The sequence below is a fragment of the Leopardus geoffroyi genome, chromosome C1 (genome assembly GCF_018350155.1).
Source record: "Leopardus geoffroyi isolate Oge1 chromosome C1, O.geoffroyi_Oge1_pat1.0, whole genome shotgun sequence".
Classification (NCBI taxonomy): domain Eukaryota; kingdom Metazoa; phylum Chordata; class Mammalia; order Carnivora; family Felidae; genus Leopardus; species Leopardus geoffroyi.
In genome coordinates, this window is record NC_059328.1 from 126,790,906 (window position 1) to 126,812,042 (window position 21,137).

The window sequence follows — 21,137 nt, forward strand, 5'->3', positions numbered from 1 at the left end:
TATTCTGAGGACAAACCTAGATTTTCTCTTTTTCACTAACAGGAACTAACAATTTGATTCTAGGCTTATGTAGATGCTTTGTTTTGTTAGATAATTTTTTTTTGAAGTAAAAATGATCATTTTTATTATAAGTCTATTATTAACTGCAATTTATCCCTCTGTAAGGAACTCTCAATTCTCAATATTCATGAGTATTTTTAAGCCTTATGGTGATGTTAACAGAATTTGAGACTATCAGAGCATCAGCATTTTCTTTTTTCATATAAATAAGAGCAGAAAAAGTAACACTGCATATAGAAATCACACATCATTAAAAAAATTACATAGCATTGAAAGATATGCTGAATATAAATACATTAAAATATTTTTAGGGTTACATTTTTTGAGTAAAGGGAAAATGAAGTTTTCAAACAGATTATCCTATTCCACTTGAAACAAATATATAACAACAATTGATATAGATGACAAAATTAAGGGCAAAACAAGGTAGATATAACTGGAGTGGGCAATGATTTGCACCACCAAAAAGAGAGCTAAATTGAGTATTTGTGAGCTCTGATGTTATATTCCTTAATTCTTTGATCTGCACGTATTTACTGAGTATCTCCTGTGTGCCAGATCTGAAGAAATACAAGTACAAGGCAAGATCCATGTTGCCATTGAACATAAATTCTGATGAGGGAGAGAAGTAATAAATAAGTAAAGAAATAAGATAAAAATTTTAGATGTTGAATTCAGTTTTGGGATAGAAACTGGGTAATATATTCAAAGTGGGTAGCATACTGCCAGGCATGTAGTGGGGGTTAAAGGAATGTTAACTCACTTCAACCCTTTTCTCCCTATAGATAGTAGTAAATAAATGAGATAGAGAAGACATGAATAGATTGCAAGGTGAGCTATTAACTATGATGAATAAGATTAAAGAAAATGTAAAGGACGGGTTGTTCAGTATATAAAAGAAAGTTTAAACTGTGCTTAAAGAGATTTTAATTCACGGGTGGGATAGTGATTAATTGTCTTCCTCCACTGATGGGGAATTAAGATACTTTAAAAAAAAAAACTTGAATTGTAAAAAATTTCAAACACTTGTAAAGTAGACAAAAATAGTATGATTAACCTCCATGTGCCCATCACTCAGTTTCAACAATGTTCTGCCATTTTCTTCTTTCAGTCGTATCTCTATCAACTCCTACTCCCCACTAGATTTTTTAACTTGTTTTAAAAATAAAAATCGACATATTGCACAAAACTGCTTAATTTTGACAAACGTTTACTTCCTTGTAACAATACTTCTCACTCAAGATACTGAACGTTGCTGTCACACCAGAAAGGTCTCTAGTGACCCTTTCCAGTTAATTCCCATGCTTCTCACTCATGTCCCCCAGGCATCTGCTGTTCTCTTTTTTCTTTTAAATTGTAGACTACTTTTGCCTGTCTTGAATTTTGTATATATATGGCATCGTATGGTATATATTTGTTGTGCCTGACCTTTTTACATTTTTTTGACATTATTGTAGAATATTGCGTGAATCACCATTTTTTCTTTTTATTGCTGAGTAATACTCTGTTGTATGAATATACTACAGTTTGTTTCACTTGTTGACAGACATACTGGCTATTATGAATAAAGCAGAACATTCTTGCATGAGGCCTTTGGAGATGTATGTTTTTATTTCTCTTGGGTAAATATCCAGGAGTGAAATTACTGGGTCATAATATAGGTATACGCTTGACTTTAAAAGAAACTGCTGAAGCTTTTTGTACCATTTTATCCCCCTACCAGCAATACATACATCAGTTTGGGTAACTGCATTCTCACTAGTTGCTTGTTTTCCACTCTTAAAAATTTTAGTTCTAGTGGGTATGTAGTTTGTAGAATTAATTTTTATTTCTTATTCTGGTTTTCATTTGTATTTCTTTGATGAGTATTAGTATTGACTATCTTTCATGTGCTTATTAGTCATTTGTCTTTATGAAATGTCTGTTCAAAATTTTGTCCATGTTTATTTTTATTTTTGAGAGAGAGAGAGATACAGATTGTGATTGGGGGAGGGGCAGAGAGAGCTGGAGACATAGAATCCAAAGCAGGCTCCAGGCTCTGAGCTGTCAGCACAGAGCCTGATGTGCGGCTCAAACTCAAGTATTGTGAGATCATGACCCGAGCCAAAGTCAGATGCTTAACTGACTGAGCCACCCAGGCACCCCATCCATGTTTTAAATTCATACGAGTTTTTATTGATTTGCAGGAGTCTTTTAGTTCTTTTATGTATTCTGCTTGTTAAGTGTTTTCTCAGATAGTTTTGCTAGGTCATGAAGATACTTTTTTAATGTTTCCTTCTACAGGCTTTATCATTTTAGACTTTAGGCCTATGATCCATCTTGAACTAATATTTGTATATGGTTTGAAGTGAGGAATCATGGTTCAGTGTTTACGTATGGATATCCTCTTCCAGAACTCTCTGTTGAAAACACTTTTCTCCATTAAATTGCTTTGTCACCTTTGTTAGACTGTTGACATAGGGAGTCATCTTCTGCAATCTGTATTTTGTTTCATTAATCTATTTGTCCTGATGTCAGTACCACATTGTCTCGAATACTGTAGTTTAGGGTTTCCCCAACCTTGGCATTATTAAAATTTTGGGCCAGATTGTTACCAGGCTGACTCATGTAGTACAGGATATTTAGTAGTATCCCTGGCCTCTAACTTCTAGATGTCTAGCACTCTCCCAAGGATGGCAACTAAAAATGCATCTAGACATTGCCACATGTTCCCACGAAAGGCAACATTGCCCTCAGTTGAGAACTACTGAATAGCTTTGCAGTAAGTCCTGAAGTTAATGTAAATTCTTTAGCTTTTATTGTTTTCCCAATATTGTTTTCTCTGTTCTAGGTCTGTTATGTTTCCATTATGAATTTTAGAGTAAGCTTGACAGTTTCTGTAAAAGGGATTATGATTACGCTGGAACTGATTGGATTTGTGTTCAATTTCTAGACTACTTTGGGGAGCAGTGGCATTTTGACAATCTTGAACATGGCCCATCTTTCCATTTATTTAAGTCTTTAATTTTTCTCAGCACTGTTTTAAGGTTTTTGGTGGAGGTCTTATGTATCTTTTTTTATTTTTAATGTTTATTTTTGAGGGGTGGGGAGGGGCAGAGAGAGAGGATCCCAAGCAGGTTCTGTGCTGTCAGCACAGAGCCCGAGGCAGGGCTTGATCCCATGAACCATGAGATCATGACTTGAGCTGAAATCAAGAGTTGGACACTCAATGGACTGAGCCACCCAGGCGCCCTGCATATCTTTTTAAAAATACATTATTAAGTATTTTATGTTGTATGTAGTTGTAAATGGAATTGTTTTTTAGTTTCATTTTTCATTTGTTTGTTGCTAGGACGTAGACATACAAAACATTTTGTGTGTTGACTTAAAATTTTTTTTATTTGGGTATAGCCAACACATAATGTTATGTTAGTTTTAGGTGTACAACATAGTGATTTGACAACTTTTTACATTATGATGCTCACAAGTGTAGCTATCATTTGTCACCATATAGCACTATTACAGTATCATCAACTATTTTTCTTATGCTGTGCTTTTTTTCCCCATGACTTACTCATTCCATAACTGAAAGCCAGTGCCTCTCACTCCTCTTCACCCATTTTGCCCAGCCCCCAACCCACCTCCCCTCTGGCAACCATTCTGTTTGTTCTCTATATTTATAGGTTGTGTGTTGACTTTGTATCTTGAGACCTGGCTAAAGATTCATAATCTTATTGTTAATTCTTTTGCATTTTCTACATTCATAATCACCTTGCCTGCAATTAGGGATATTTTTCTTTTTTTACAGGTTTTGTACCTTTTCGTTTTTTTTTATTTTAAATTTTATTTTGTTAATGTAGAATGAAATATTGGTTTTTTTTTCATCACTAAGCATTTAATATTTTTAATTTTTTTAATTTTATTTTTTTAATTTACATCCAAATTAGTATATAGTGCAACAATGATTTCAGGAGTAGATTCCTTAATGTCCCTTAACCATTTAGCCTATCCTCTGTCCCTCAACCCCTCCAGTAACACTCTGTTCTCCATATTTAAGAGTCTCCTATGTTTTGTCACCCTCCCTGTTTTTATATTATTTTTGCTTCCCTTCCCTTGTGTTCATCTGTTCTGTGTCTTAATGTCATCATATGAGTGAAGTCATATGATATTTGTCTTTCTCTGACTAATTTCGCTTAGCATAATACCCTCTAGTTCCATCCACATAGTTGCGAATGTCAAAATTTCATTCTTTCTGATTGCCGAGTAATACTCCATTGTATATACGTATACCACATCATCTTTATCCATTCATCCATCGATGGACATTTGGGCTCTTTCCATACTTAGGCTGTTGTTGATAATGCTGCTATAAACATTGGGGTGCATGTGCCCCTTGGAAACAGCATACCTGTATCCCTTGGATAAATACCTAGTAGTGCAATTGCTGGGTCATAGGGTAGTTCTATTTTTAATTTTTTGAGGAACCTCCATACTATTTTCCAGAGTGGCTGCACCAGTTTGCATTCCCACCAGCAGTGCGAAAGAGATCCTCTTTCTCCGCATCCTCGCCAACATCTGTTGTTGCCTGAGTTGTTAATATAAGCCATTCTGACAGGTGTGAGGTGGCATCTCATTGTGGTTTTGATTTGTATTTCCCTGATGATGAGTGATGTTGAACATTTTTTTCGTGTGTCGGTTGGCCATCTGGATATCTTTGGAGAAGTGTCTATTCATGTCTTTTGCCCATTATTTGTTTTTTGGGTATTGAGTTTGATAACTTCTTTATAGATTTTGGATTCTGACCCTTTATCTGATATGTCATCTGCAAATATCTTCTCCCATTCCGTCAGTTGCCTTTTAGTTTTGCTGATTGTTTCCTTTGCTGTGCAGAAGCTTTTTATTTTGATGAGGTCCCAATAGTTCAGTTTTGCTTTTGTTTCCCTTGCCTCCGGAGATGTGCTGAGTAAGAAATTGCTGCTGCCAAGATCAAAGAGGTTTTTGCCTGTTTTCTCCTCGAGGATTTTGATGGCTTCCTGTCTTACATTTAGGTCTTTTATCCATTTTGAGTTTATTTTTGTGTATGGTGTAAGAAAGTAGTCCAGGTTCATTTTTCTGTATGTCGCTGTCCAATTTTCCCAGCACCACTTGCTGAAGAGACTCTTTATTCCATTAGATATTCTTTCCTGCTTTGTCAAAGATTAGTTGGCCATATGTTTGTGGATCCATTTCTGGGTTCTCTGTTCTGTTCCATTGATCTGAGTATCTGTTTTTGTGCCATGTACCTTTTAGTTTTTATTGTTATTGCACCAGCCAGGTCTTTTTTTTTTTTTTTTTTTTATTTACTAAAATAGCCAGTAATCTCTGTCAGTTATGCAGTTATGCACAGTATCATTAGGACAATCTTTTTGTTTTTTTAAGTAAACTCTGTGCCCAGTTTGGGCCTTGAATTCATGACCCCGAGATCAAGAGTCACATGTTTCTATTGACTGAGCCAGCCAGGTGCCCCTAATGAGGAATTTTAGTAACATGTTGAATAGAGCTGTTGAGAGTGGACATTCTTGCCTTCTTCCCATTGTAGAGGGGAAATGTTCAGTGCTTCAGCATTAAGAACATCATAGGTTCTCCATAGGCGTCCTTTATAAGTTTGAGGAAATTCTTAGTTTGCTGAAAGGTTTTTTTTTTAATCACGAATGAGTGTTTAATATATTGAAATCTTATTTTGTATCTATTGAAATAATCATGTGGTTTTTTCTTTTTGTTTTCTGTATGTGGTAAATTGTGTTAATTTTTTTTTATTATGGTAAAATATATATAGGATTTATCATTAGGTGTAAAACTCAGTGGCATTAAGTACTTTGACATTGTTGAAGTTTTCATCACCAACAATCTGTGAACTTCATTCTCCTTAAACAGTAACTTCCTCTCGCCTCCTCTAAGCCCCTGATAATCACTATTCTGTTTCTGTTTCTATGAATTGAGTACTGTAGGTATTGCATATAAGCAGGATCATACAGTATTTGTCCTTTTCTGTCTGGCTTGTTTCACTTAGTATAATGTCTTCAAGGTTTATCCATGTTGTGTAATGTGTCACAGTTTTCTTTTTAAGACTGAATCATATTCTATTGTATGTATATACCACATTTTGTTAATCTACTCATTCATCTGTTGATGGACACTGGGTTGTTTCTACTTTTTGGTTATTATGAATACTGTTATGAATAATGTATCCATGTTTTGGGTATTATGAATTAAATAATAATGCTGCTGTGAATGTGGCTGTACAAATATCTTTTCAAGTCTCTGCTTTCAGTTCTTTTGGGTAGGTACCCAGAGGTGGAATTGATGGATCATATGATACTTCTTTTTTAAAATCTTTGAAGAATTGCCATACTCTTGGTTCTACAAATTCTGTTTTATTTGAAGATATTTTTATTTTACATTGTTTCTGAAGGATAGTTTTGCTGAAGAATTCTGGTTTGTAATTTATTTATTTATTTTTCTTTCATTCATTCATTCATTCATTCATTCATTCATTCCAGTTCTTTAAACATGTAGTTCTGGGGTGCCTGGGTGGCTCAGTTGGTTGAGCACCTGACTTCGGCTCAGGTCATGATCTCCTGATTTCACGAGTTCAAGCCCTGTGTTGGACTCTGTGCTGACAGCTCAAGAGTCTGGAGCCTTCTTCAGATTCTGTCTCCCTCTCACTCTGCCCCTCTCCTGTTTGTGCTGTATCTATCTCTCCCTCAAAAAGAAATAAAAGATTAAAAAAATTTTTTTTAGAAGATGTAGTTCTATTTTCTTGTTTTCAATAGTTCTGGTTAGAAGTTCGGTGTCATTCATATTTATTATATTTTGGCATTTTTCTCACTGACTGGTTTCAAGCTTTTTTCTTTAGTTTTCCAGTTTAGGCCATTTAATTATTATGTGCTTAGGTGTATTTTCTTTGCATTTTTCTTGCTTAGGTTTGTTAATATTGGATATGTAACTTTTTTTTTCACCAAACTAGGGAAGTTTTAGCCATTATTTCTTCAAATACTTTTCTGCCACATTCTCTACTCTTTTTCAGTGACTTAAGTTATGCTTATATTTGAACTCTTAATATTGTTCCACAGGTCTCTGGGGTTCTGCTGTTGTCATTTTTTTTGTTTCCTCTCTCTCCTAGATAATTTCTCTTGGTTTATCTTTCAGTTCATTTACTCTTTCTTCTGCTGTCTCTGTTGTTAAGCCCATTTAGTGTATTTTTCACTTTATTGTACTTTTTAGGTCTAGAGTTTCTGTTTGTTTTTTTTTTTCATAATTTTCAATTCTTTGAGGTTCCTTACCTCTAAATTTGTTTTGAAAATATTTTCCTTTAGTCCTGGAGCATATTTATTATAGGTAGTATAAAGCCAATTGCAACATCTAGGCCTTCTTGGGGTTGGTTTCTGTTGACTTTATTCTCTTGAATATAGGTCACATTTTTTTTTTTTAATTTGTCTTGTGTGTGTACATATCCAGCAATTTCTTAATTTTATGCTTATTATTTTGAATGAAATGTAGAGACTAGATTTTGTTGTATTCCTCTAAAGAGTATTTTGTTTGTTTCAGCAAGCAATTCATTTGACAACACTAAAATTCCACTGTCTTCTCAGTGGTAACAGCAGCTGAAATCTTTTCTTTTAGTTTTCTTCTTTGTCACTCTACTGTGGAGTCTCCACTCTTCATATCTGGTTTAGCAGATAGCCAAAATTTGGGGTAGAGTTTATATACAAATTTCAGTGCTTACCTCCTTTTGGCTTCTTCCCTTCCAGGCTTTATGTCTTAACTTTAGAACTTCTCTGTCATCTTTGAAGTTTGTCCTCTGTTGCCTAAATCCAGTAAAGCTCCATCATTCTGCAACCGTGAGTTGTGCACAGGATAGAGTGCATGAAATCATGCACTGAGATCATGATCTGAACAGACTCTAAAACCAAGAGTCGGTGCTTAACCGACTGAGCCCCTCAGGCACCTCTGGAAATCTAGTTCTGTTGCTTACCATAACCTTTTGTGGCATTGTGCTATCTCAGTCTACTGCTGCACCAGAGGCTTTAAAATGCTATTTGCTTAAGCAGAATAGAATATGAACACATGGAATTACTTAACACTTTTTGCTATAAAATTAATTCATTGTTTCCTTAGAGCTCCTAGAAGTTAAAAATTTAGCATCCAGCTGGGGAGAAATAAAGTATAAAACCTGGCTGAAAAAGCTCAGCTTTAATCTGAGATAGATCAGAGGTGTCTTCAGACATTTTCAGTTCTATTATTTCCTAGATCGTCTTTTCTTTTATATACTTTAAAAAGATTTTTTGCTTGCCATTGAGTTATAGCACATAGTTCTTTCAGTGCGTTAAGTAAAATTTTCAGTGTACATCATGAATTTCATTTTGAACTTTAATTTGGTATAGGACCTGTGCCACTAATTAAACAAATACTGTGTGAACAAATGAGAAGGTTATCTCTACAGATGAAGTCAGATCAAGAGATAAAATGCTTGGGCTGTGGAGGTAGGCCCAAACTCCTGTTACAGCTGAATGCCTGAGGTGGCCCTCAAGAGTACTTATTGCCTCTAATGGAGACTTATTTGTGTCCACCAGTGTATCTTATGTCTACTTAAACCTACTGGTTTTTACCTTGAGGATGAGTATTTGTTATGATTAACTTGTAGTTGACTGTATCCCCTTTCCCTAGGATCTCTTACTGTTGGAGTTTTTAGCTAGTTGAATGTTCTCTGGATGAATTGTGGCTCTTTATTAATTTAAGAGGGACTGATCTCAAGTTCCCCTTTGTTTCCGAATTTCCTTTATTAGGGTTTTTAATAACCCTCTGGAACTAAAGTCAAAGTTCCATGGAGAAGAGCTTCTGGACTGAGCCTTAATATCATTCCCCTCTCCTTCTGTGCTTTTAGTGGGATGATCCTGATCCAGTCTGAGGGCCACCCAGGCTACCTGTGAAGAGTGGAAGGTATATAGATGACTGTTTTTTGGGTTTCTGTGTTTGTGTGTGATTAGATGTAGTTTTTTATTAATCTCGTGTTGTCATGGCCAGTATCCATGAACGTATAATAAATACACTGGAAACTTTGCCATGAAACGTTCATTACTATTACAAACCATATCACATACAAAATACGTGGAAAGTGCAGTGTCAGCTTTCTAGATTAAATATGTTCTTTTACATTTTTGCTATCTTTTAGAGGTTTTGTTTGGAATCATCAGGTATCTGTTGGAATTGAGTTGTACAGTAGTTACCCCTCATCTGTAGGGGATATGTTCCAAAAACCCCTATGGATGCCTGACATCATGGATAGTACTGAACCCTATATATTTTTTTCCTGCATGTATATACATGTGATAGTTCAATTAATGAATTAGGCACAGTAGGAGATTAACAACAACTGATAATAAAATAATAATTAAAACAATATACTGTAATAAAAGTTACGTAAATGTCTCTCTCAAAATATCTTTTTGTACTGTGCTTACCCTTTTTCTTCTTGTGATGATGTAAGATGATAAAATGCCTACATGATATGAAGTGAGGTGAATGATAGGCGTTGTGATGTAGCGTTAGTCTACTATTGATTTTCTGATGATATGTCAGAAGGAGGATCATCTGCTTCTGGACGGAAGTTGACTGTGGTTATCTGAAACTGTTCGAAGTGAAACCGTGGTGAGGGGCAACTGCTGTAGTAGGTGTTTATTTGTTGCTACTTTGCCAACATACTAGCATATTTGTTTTGTTTTAGGAAAACTTCTTGAAAAGCATGTGGTTTTAGAGTTGCTTGTGGCTAGAGAAATATTTGGTTTGTCTTATTCCAGAAATGGATGAATGTTCATTTAGTTTTTTTAAAACTTCTTTTTATGTATGTGTGTATTTTAATGTTTATTTATTTTGGAGAGAGAGAAAGAGACAGCAGGCGAGGGGCAGAGAGAGAGGGAGACACAGAATCCAAAGCAGGCTCCAGGCTCTGAGCTGTCAGCACAGAGCCCGAAGCAGGGCTTGCATTTACGAACCACAAGATCATGACCTGAACCAAAGTCAGATACTTAACCAACTTGAGACATCCAGGTGCCCCAATCTTCTTTACTTAAAAAAAATTTTTTAACGTTTATTCATTTTTGAGAGACAGAGCAAGAGCAGGGGAGGGGCATATAATCTTCTTTATCTTTTAAAGAAGATTGTTGTGAATTCACATTTGAAACTGCCTGGAATGTTTTTTAGACAGAGTAGATAGTTGTAAAATATTGCGACTCAAAAACAGTCTTCTCAGTCTAAATTTTTTATTGAGTTGCAATTTCTATACTGTATAGTTCACCAATTTAAGATATATAATTCAGTGGTTTTTAGTATGTTGACTGAGCTGTACAACCGTTAGCCACAACCAATTAAAACATTTTTTTTGATGTTTATTTTTGAGAGAGAGATAGCATGAGCGGGGGAAGGGCAGGGAGAGAGGGAGACACAGAATCCGAAGCAGGCTCCTCGCTCTGAGCTGTCAGCACAGAGCTCGATGTGGGTCTTGAACTCACGGACCACAAGATCATGACCTGAGCTAAAGTCAGATGTTTAACTGACTAAGCCACGCAGGCACCCTACCACAATCAATTCAAGAACAGTTTCATCACTCCCAAAAGAAACCCTGTACCATTTAGCAGTCACTTATTGTTTTTTCCTATCCTTAGGCAATAACTTTCTATCTCTTTAGATTTGCCTGTTCTGAACATTTTGTATAAATGGAATCATGCAATATGTAGGCTTTGGCATGTTGGATTTTTTTCACTTAGCATAAAGCTTTCAAGTTTGGTCCATATTGTAGCATTTATTACTTCTTCTTTTCTTTTTATTGCTATATACTGTTTTGTTGTCAGGATTCATCACATTTTATTTATCCATTTATCAGTTGACTGACATTTGCATTATTTCTACTTCTTGGCTATTATGAGTAATGCTTCTATGAACCTTCATGTATAAGTTTTTGTGTGGATGTGTGTTATCATTTCTTCTGGGTATATATCTAGGAATATAATTGTTGGTTCATATAGTAACTTCATTTTTAATCTTTTGAGGAGCTGCCTGATTGTGCTGCATCATTTTACATTTGTATTTGTCCTGATCTCTCTACATCCTCACCAACACTTGTTATCTTTTTGATTATAGACATCCTAGTGTATGTGAAGTGATATCTCATTGTTATTTTGATTTGCATTTGCCTAATGGCTGTTGATATTAAACACCTTCTCATGTTCTTATTGGCTATTTGTATATCTTCTTTAGGGAAATGTCTATTCAGATCCTTTGCCCATTTTTAAATTGGATTATTTGTCTTTGTATTATTTAGTGTAAATGTTGCTTATACATTTTGGCTACCAATCCCTTATGAGATTCATAATTTGCCAGTATTTTCTCCTGTTCTTCTGTATTGTTGTGGGCTTTCTTTTCACTTTCTTGATGGTGTCTTTAGTTTTGCTCTTATATTTAGATATGCAGTCCATTTTGACTGTTCATGTCTAGTCTAAGGAAAGGATCCAATTTCATTTTTTTTTTGTTTTTGCATGTAGATATCCAGTTGTGCCAGCACAGATGATTTTTTAATGCTTGTATTTTAATATTGTGTATGGTCAAAAGGGTTTCTTATACCAGTGGATGAAAGCTTTAATTTCTAGCTCTATACCAAGTGTTTTCCTATGTTGACTACATATTGGAACATTTGAAAACTTCTAGTGTCTAGGCTACAACCTCAGAGATTCTGATTTAATTGGTCTATTGTGGAACCTAGTTATCAGTATATTTTTTAAGCCTCTTCAGTGGTTATAAAATGTAATTAGCTTGAGAACCATTGCTTTATCCTCCTCAAAAAAAGAAATGGAAAAAAATTCACTGTTTTTTAATGCTTTACTGTATTTTTGTCCTTTTCAATAATGTGTTGCATTTGGCAATAGAAGAAACAGTTTTTAGTTTGTTAAATAAAAAACTTTTATTTTAAGATGTTTATTTATTTTTGAGAGAGACACAGCACAAGCAGGGGAGGGGCAGAAAGAGAGGGAGACACAGAATCCAAAGCAGGCTCCAGGCTCTGAGCTGTCAGTACAGCGCCTGATGTGGGACTCAAACTCACAGACTGTGACGTACTGACCTGAGCCAAAGTCACATGCTTAACCCATTGAGCCATCCAGGCAGGGGCCCCTGGTTACTTACCCTTTCTCTTATTGATATGATGTATCATATTGATTGATTTGCTAATATTGAACCACCTTGGCATTCTGGGAATAAATCCTACTGGGTTGTGTTGAATGATTTTTTTTTAATGTATTGTTGGATTCAGTTTACTAGTATTTTTTTATTGAGGATTTTGCATCTGTGTTCTTCAGGGATATTGCCATGTAATTCTCTTCTTTTGTGGTGTCTTTATCTGGGTTTGGTATCAGGATAATGCTGCCCTGATAGAATGAAATTTTCCTTCCTTTTCTATATTTAAAAAACATTTTTTTAACGTTTATTTTTTGAGAGAGAGACAGAGGGTGAGCGGGGGGAGGGGCAGAAAGAGAGGGAGACACAGAATGTGAAGCAGGCTCCAGGCTCTGAGCTGTCAGCACAGAGCCCCATGCAGGGCTTGAACCCACAAACAGTGAAATCATGACCTGAGCTGAAGTTGGACACTTAACCAACTGAGCCACCCAGGCACCCTTCCTTTTCTATGTTTTGAAGTAGTTTGAGAAGAATAGGCATTAACTCTTCATTAAATGTTTGGTAGAATTTGCCTATGAAGCTATCTGGTCCTGGACTTGTGTTTGTTGGGAGTTTTTTGATTACTGATTCAGGTTCTTTGCTGGTTATCAGTCTGTGCAAATTTTTTATTTCTTCCATTTTCAGTTTTGGTAGTTTATATGTTTCTAGGAATTTACCCACTTCCTCTGGATTGTCCAGTTTGTTGGCATATAGCTTTTCAAAATATTCACTTAAATTGTTTATATTTCTGTGATTTTTTTTTTTTTTTTATTTCCCCTCTCTCATTTGTGACTTTATTTATTTGAATCCTTTCTCTTTTTTGGGGCGCCTGGGTGGCGCAGTCGGTTAAGCGTCCGACTTCAGCCAGGTCACGATCTCGCGATCCGTGAGTTCGAGCCCCGCGTCAGGCTCTGGGCTGATGGCTCAGAGCCTGGAGCCTGTTTCCGATTCTGTGTCTCCCTCTCTCTCTGCCCCTCCCCCGTTCATGCTCTGTCTCTCTCTGTCCCAAAAATAAATAAACGTTGAATCCTTTCTCTTTTTTAATGATTGGTTTCACAGAATGAGCTCCTGGTTTCACTGGTCTGTTCCAGTGTGTGTGTGTGTGTGTGTGTGTGTGTGTGTGTGTGTGTGTGTGTGTTTAGGTTTCTGTATCATTTATTTCTGCTCTAATCTTTATTATTTCCTTCCCTCTACTGGTTTTAGGTTTTGTTTATTCTTTTTATAAAAGCTCCTTTTTGTGTAAAGTCATGTTGTTTATTTGAGATTTTTCTTCTTGAGGTAAGCCTGTTAGATTAAATTTCCCTCTTAGAACAGCTTTTGGTATGTCCCAAAGGTTTTGAACATTGTGTTTTCCTTTTTCCTTGTAGTTTTTTATTTCTTCTTTCATTTCCTAGTTGACTCATTCATTGTTTAGTAGCATGTATTTATCTTCCATGTATTTGTGCTCTTTCTAGTTTTTTTTCTTGTGGTTGACTCCTAGTTTCATAGTGTTGTTAGAAAAGATGCATGGTATGACTTCAGTCTTTTTGAATTTGTTGAGGCTTGTTTTGTGGCCTAATATGTGATCCGTTCTGGAGAATGTTCCATGTGCATTTAAAAAGAAGGTGTATTCTGTTGTTTTAGGATGGAATGTCCTGAATATATCTGTTAAATCCATCTGGTCCATTGTCATTCAATGCTCTTGTTTTCTTGTTGATTTTATGTTTAGATGATATTTCCATTAATGTCACTGGGGTGTTAAAGTCCCCTACTATTACTATATTATTATTGATTAGTTCCTTTATGTTTGTTATTAACTATTTTATATATTTGGGTGCTCCTCATTTTCTTAATTTTTAATTTTATTGTTAAATGCCTTTTGTGTATTGTACTGTCAAAGGAATCTTTGCCTATCTCAATGTTGTAAAGACAGCTCTGCTTTTCTCCATGAGAATATCTTTTTATTCCAGGGCCATTTGTTGAAAAGATCATTCTTTCCCTACTAAATTGCAGTAGCTCCTCTGTTGTAAAATGAAGTATAAATGGGAATCTATTTTTGGACTCTTAAGTTTTATTGATCTATTTGTCTTTATGGTAGTACTATACCATCTTAATTACTATAGCAAAGTAAATCTTAAAATCAGCTGGTATATTTTTCATCAAAATTATTTTAGGTATTTTAGGTCCTTTGGATTTCATATTACTTTTAGAATCAGCTTGTCAATTTCTACAAAATACCTGCTGGGATTTTGATTAGGATTATATTGAATATATAGATCTCTTTGAGGAGAATGACATCTTACTGCTGTTGCGTCTTCCAATCCATGTACATTTAGCTCTATTTAGGTCTTTAATCCCTCTTATCAATGTTTTGAAGCATTCTTAGGTAGAGTTCTTGCTATTTTTCATTAAGTGTATTCCTAGAGAATTGATTTGTTTTTGATGTTGTAAGAGTGGTATTTAAAAAAAATTCATCTCCCAGGTGTTTACTGCATGTATATAAAAATACAGATGCAGTCTGTTAAGTGTCTGACTTTTGATTTGGGCTCAGGTTGTGGATCTCATGGTTCGTGGGATCAAGCCCCATGTCAGGCTCTGCACTGACAGCACAGAGCCTGCTTGGGATTCTCTCCCCTGCCTCTTCTCTGCCTCTTCCCTGCTCTCTCTCAAAATACATAAATATACTTCAAAAAAATACAGATGGTTTTTGGGGTGCGTGGGTGGCTCAGTTGGTTAAGTGTCCAACTCTTGATGTCAGCTCAAGTCTTGATCTCAGGGTCATGAGTTCAGGCTCTGTGTTGGGCTCCATGCCCAGCGTGGAGCCTACCTAAAAAAATACAGATGGTTTTTGTATATTGATTTTGAATTCCACAACTTTATAAACTCATCAGTTAGTTTTAGTAGTTTGTAGGTTGCTTTGACTATTCTAGGTACATGTCAGATCATTGTGAATGCAGACAGTTTTATTTCCTTCTAGTCTACATGCTTATTTATTTTTATTGTCTGATTGGGGCCCTCAGAGGTTGTTTTTGATGAATCACTAGATTAATATTGGACTAAAGTTGTCATTTCTGAGTGTAATCATAAATATATACCATACTGAAATTTGTTATTAAAGGACTGTATCATAATGGAAATGAAGGAGGCAGGTTAGAATGTTGTTTTTCAATTGAACTAATTATCTTAAAAAGTTTATTTGGGAGACAGAACCTAGATACCTCCTCTTTAATGAATACAACCAAATCCTTCTTGAACTGGCTGTTCATAAGGTCTCCATTGGTACCCAGAATCCAGAGTAGGGTCAGATAATGTTTCTTTATATCATTTAAAAAGAATGTTTCACCTTTTTTGCAAGCTTAACAAATAGGCTTACCTCTCATTTCTTGGGCTTCTTCCTTGTCTGTGCGTTTAGACTTAGCTGCGTTATAGTGGGCGTTCCTCATAGTACACCATATTCTTACGTATATCATTATAATGCTTATTACAGTTTGAGAATTTTGGTATCAGCCATAGATGTCTTAATTTAATACAGGTTAACCACACTTTAGAGAAACTTAACATATAAAAAGTATAGTTTCTGATATGTATCATACAAGTGATTTTTCTCTTAATATAAAAAGATTGCTATTTAATATATTTACATAATAAGATACCTTTAAGACATTTAAAATACGATTTAACTCAATTCAGAATTATGAATACTTTGCCAGCAACAAATATAAAACACTTGAGTGTTATACATAAGGTATGGTTGTGAAAACACTTTTTATAAAAACTCAGTGATGAACAAAATCATTCCTTACATATTTTATTATCTAATTTGGGACTGTCTGTGGTTGGCAAATTGCTGGGTTGGTATTTTCTGCCTCATAGTGGTGCTATGTTGTAATGACTATATACCTCTCCAGTGGAAAGAATAACTATGGGAGATTCAGGGCCCATGGGGAAAATTCTTTTTTATGATTATGTTGCATAAGTGAGGGGACTCTTTGGGACTTTTAATTAAAATGTTTTCCAGTCAAGGAGTTGCAGTTGAAATGAAAATATTTGAATACCAAAGCTTGATAAAGATGCTTGCAAAAACATGTTAAATAAGTGCTACAAATGTCATGTCACTTAAATTGAGTCTACAAACTGCTTTTTTATTAAGCTATTTCTGATGTCTAATAATGCGGTGCACTATATAGTGATGTTATTGGATTTGAGATTTTTAGAATAAAAGTATATTTTATTGCCTTGTATTTTTTCTAAATTTTAAAATTGATAAAATTTAATCATTTTTAGCTAAATGTAACCAGATTCTGCTAATGGTAGGATTTTTTTTTGTATGTTAGAGGCATGGAATTTACTGTATATTATTTTATATATTTATCTCAAAAATTATTTCAGAATTTTAATTTTGCATGTCACTTGATAGTTGATATTCTAAGGGAATTTTCTTTTTAAAAATGGGTATTTTTCCATTGTTAAATATAGGGTGTATTTACTTCTGGCACATGGGAAGAGAAATCAGATGAAATTTCCTTTGCTGATTTCAAGTTCTCAGTCACTCATCATTATCTTGTACAAGACTCCACTGACAAAGAAGGAAAGGATGAAGTATTGGAAGGTAAGTTGTTACTAAATATCTTTATTTTATTTTATTTTAGTTTGTTTTATTAATGTTTGTTTGTTTTAAGAGAGAGAGAGTGTGAGCGTGTAGGGGTGGGGCAGAGAGAGGGGGAGAGAGAGAATCCCAAGAAAGCTCTGTGCTGTCATTGCAGAGCCCAATGTAGTGCTTGATCCCATGAACCATGAGATTATGACCTGCCCCCAAATCAGGAGTCAGGCATTTAACCCAACTGAGCCACCCAGGTGCCCTGTGTTACTAGTTATTTTTAAACTAATGACTATAAGAGTGATTATAATTTTGAATTATGAATTTAGTTCTCTTCATTAAGTACTGTCCTCTGTGGGTGCCTGGGTGGCTCATTTGGTTAAGCATATGACTCTGGATTTCAGCTCAGGTTATGATCTCACGGTTTGTGGGTTCAAGCCCTGCATGGGGCTCTGCACTGGCAGTGCAGAGCCTGCTTGTGATTCTCTCTCCCTCTCTTTCTGCCCCTCCCCTTCTCTCTCTCTCATTCAAGATAAATATATAAACTTAAATATATATATATATATATAAAGTAGTATCTCTGGAGATGTTTTACCTATGCAGAGTTGTTTCACCACATCTGAAACAGAGTATGATCTTTTTTGTTTTATTTTCAGAGTATGATCTTTTTAGAGGAATTTTTATAGCATCAGTCATTTCAAAGTTAATTAGATTAGCAAATATTTATTGAGTGCCTAACATGTTCTAGGTACTTTGCTAAGCTCAGTTGAATCCACAGTTATAAGAAATTTACGTTCCAGTAGGGGAGATGAGGTTTATAAATAAGTCACAGCAGTAGGAGGTAGAAAGTGGTAAGTTCAGTCCCAGAGCACAGATAAAGTTCTTTAAACTTCTGCTGAAGTTTAGAGGAGATGTGGTCAGGTCTAATTGAGAGAGATCAGAGAAGGTGTAATGGAGAATTAAACCTGGATTTGAAGGATTTAAGAATAAAATTACTCTGGGGCACCTGGGTGGCTCAGTTGGTTGAGCGCCCGACTTCGGCTCAGGTCATGTTCTCACAGGTCGTGAGTTTGAGCCCCATGTCAGGCTCTGTGCTTACAGCTTGAAGCCTGGAGCCTGCTTCGGATTCTGTGCCTCCCTCTCTGTCTGCCCCAACCCACTCGCATTCTGTCTCTGTCTCTCTCAAAAATAAATAAATGTTAAAAAAATAAAATAAAATTACTCATTTGTCAGGATAGTGTTTTGGATATGCCCCATAATTTGTCAGATCAAGTGGATTAAAATTCTGGCTTTTCTTCTTACTAGTTACTTGACCTTTCCAAGTCTGAATTATCTCACTTGAAAAGCAAAGTAATACCACCCAGCAGATTAATGGGAAGGTTTAATGAGATAGTGTATATGAGCACCTATATCAGAACCTCACCCGTGCTAGGTACTCAGTAAATAGTGCTTATGGTTGGTAATAGGTCACATTGCTCAAATCTCCGTAAATGGTGCTTGTAGTTCATAGGTCAAATCATCCAAAATTTCTGTCCTGAGATAGAGTGGTATATAATAATGAGCAAGGTGTTAAAACAGTATTAATTTTGCAGTTTTCAGTCAGATGCCCTTCTTAACTCACTCAAAAAATAAATACACAGAATGTGTGTTTAAATTTCTCAGGGCAATTGAAGGCATCATGCTAAGTGAAATAAGTCAGACAGAGAAAGACATTTATTATATGATCTCTTTTATATGTAAAATCTAAAAAACAAAAAAAAAGAACAAAAACAAAACTCACCAGCCTCATAGTTAAAGAGAACAGATTGGTGGTTCCCAGAGATGGAGGTTGCGGGGGGGGGGGTGGGGTGGGGGGTGGGCAATATGGATGAAGAGGGTCAAAAGGTACACTCGTGGTTATAAGTAAGTCCTAGGAATGTAATTAATGTATAGCATGGCAACTATAGTTAATAGTACTGTATTGCGTATTTGAAAGTTACTCAGAGAGTAAATCTTAAAAATTCTTTGACGAGAAAATGTTTTTTAACTGGTGACAGATGTTGACTAGATTTATGATGATCGTTTTGCAGTGTATACAGTTATCAAGTTGTTATGTCATACACATGAAACTAAGATAATGTTATATGTCAATTATACTTCAACTGAAAAAATAAGAAAAAAAAGTTTTTCTGGTCAATACAGATATTATTTGTAAGTATAGGCCTGAAATATTTGTGCCTTTTCTTGTATAGGAATAAAATTATATTACCTTTATTATTGGCATTCTTAGAAACAAAACAAGCAGATAGCATCTGCATTCAGATTTGTAAACTAGGGCAGATCACACTGACTATATATACACATAATTAAGACAATTTATACAGTAAAATAATTAAACCAGAATATGAATAAGTATACTTGAGGAGGAAGGGGAAGAGGGAAATATATGCAGCTGGTGGGAAGTCTGATAATAGTCCAGAAAGTTCCAGTTCCAACATTTTGCTCATTAATGAAGCAAACTGTTAAAGGGAGAGAAATCTTAAGTGCTATTAATTTGAGGAACATCAAGAAGAAGCTGTTAAAATAAGGAGGCTTAGAATCAGTGTTTTTTTTTTTTTTTTAATGTTTATTTGTTTTGAGAGAGAGGAACAGAGAGAGAGTGTGGGATGGGGAAGGGTAGAGAGAAAGGGAGAGAGAAAATCCCAAGTAGGCTCCATGCTGTCAGTGCAGACCCCAACATGGGACTCGGTCTCACAACCCATGAGATCATGACCTGAGCCGAAATCAACCGATTGAGATACCCAGGAGCCTCAGAATCAGTGTTTCTAGGATGAACTGTGGTCTGAGAGAAGATGAATGGATTTTAGTTAAGTCATTATTGTTGTATGTATGTATATGTACATATGTATATATGTATGATGCAGTTTGAATTTGGTTGTGATTGAAGCTGTACCTAGTGGTAGAAGTTACAAGTAAACCATCAATTCATTTAATTTGGAGATACACATTTAAAACTGTATTACCAGAGGTCAGAAGATTTGAGCACTGATAGTTTATTTTGTTGGAGTTGTTTGTTGGCTTTAGTTAAAGCATCAAGTCATTAGTGTTCTATATACTCTTTTTTAAAAGGTAATTAAACATAAATTTGCTAAGGAATTATGACTATACAACAAAGGAAATGTTATAAATATTTTTTATGCTTTGAGTTTATTATGCATTTATAAATAAATAAGGATGACATACGTCAGTATCTTATTATAAATTACAAGTGCTTAAAGATACATGGGTTATAAGTGGGAACCTAGTTAATGGTTTTATAAGAACACTTAAGATGGCCAGAGGTCAGCAAAGGCTGGCCATAGGAGGTGGTAAGGAAGTGACAGGACTGTAAGTGGTTTTGAAGAAAAGTAGAGACAAGGGCAGACCAAGAAGAAGAGATAAAACATGGCTTTCTAGTAAGGCTGAGGAACTGTTTGAGTCATGACATAGAAGAAAGGAAAATATTATAAACATGGGAACAATACTTAGAAGCTGGCTTTTTAGAAATAAAAGACATTGAGAGAGAGACATCTTTATTATATATGTTTTTTTTTTTAATGTTTATTCATTTTTTAGAGGAGAAACAGAGCGCGAGTCAGGGAAGGTCAGAGAGAGAGAGGGAGACACAGAAATCAAAGCAGGCTCCAGGCTCTGAGCTATCAGCAGAATCCAATGCAGGGCTCAAACTCATGAGATCATGACCTGAGCTGAAGTCGGATGCTTGACCAACTGAGCCACCCAGGCCCCCATGAGAAGGACATCTTTTTCACCCCAAATCTTAGAGATAGCCCTAGATATAAATCTTTAAGCAATTGCATAACTATATGGACTAGCAAGACGTATTACGTAATATGGTTTTTTTAAATCATGTTACAAAATTTTGCCTTAGAATGAACATACTAATTTTTTCATTATGAAATGTTTTTGTAGATGTTATTCCACAGTCTATGCAAGATTTGTTGTGTATGAATAATGACTTTCCTCCGAGAGCACATTGCCTGGTAAGATGGTAGGTATACATTTTACTCAGGTAACTTTTGTATGTGTGTTGGGAGACCCCAAGACCTCCCCCAGGTTCAGTGATTTGTCAGGAGGATGAATAGAACTCAGCCCGAGGTTACACTTACTATGATTTATTATGCTAACAATATCAATCTAGAGAAAAGGTGCCTGAGGCAAAGTTGGAGGAAGTGTTTGAATCCTTTCCTAATGGAGTTACTCAGGATATACTTAAATTCCCTTAACAATAAGTTGTAATAAC

At 35.4% G+C, this 21,137-nt stretch overlaps 1 protein-coding gene across 5 annotated transcripts in view; it reads left to right on the top strand.

Moving 5' to 3' along the window:
* RAB3GAP1 (RAB3 GTPase activating protein catalytic subunit 1) overlaps nucleotides 1–21,137 on the top strand; it is a 114,942-nt gene that overhangs the window by 5,392 nt on the left and 88,413 nt on the right. For 3 of the 5 annotated variants that reach the window (XM_045479597.1, XM_045479598.1, XM_045479600.1), the window contains 2 exons: nucleotides 16,738–16,870; nucleotides 20,807–20,885. In XM_045479597.1, the coding sequence (XP_045335553.1) occupies nucleotides 16,738–16,870; nucleotides 20,807–20,885 (212 nt within the window). Of the gene's footprint in view, nucleotides 1–8,962; nucleotides 9,019–16,737; nucleotides 16,871–20,806; nucleotides 20,886–21,137 lie in introns of all 5 variants that reach the window. The other 2 variants (XM_045479602.1, XM_045479601.1) reach the window with 1 other exon arrangement.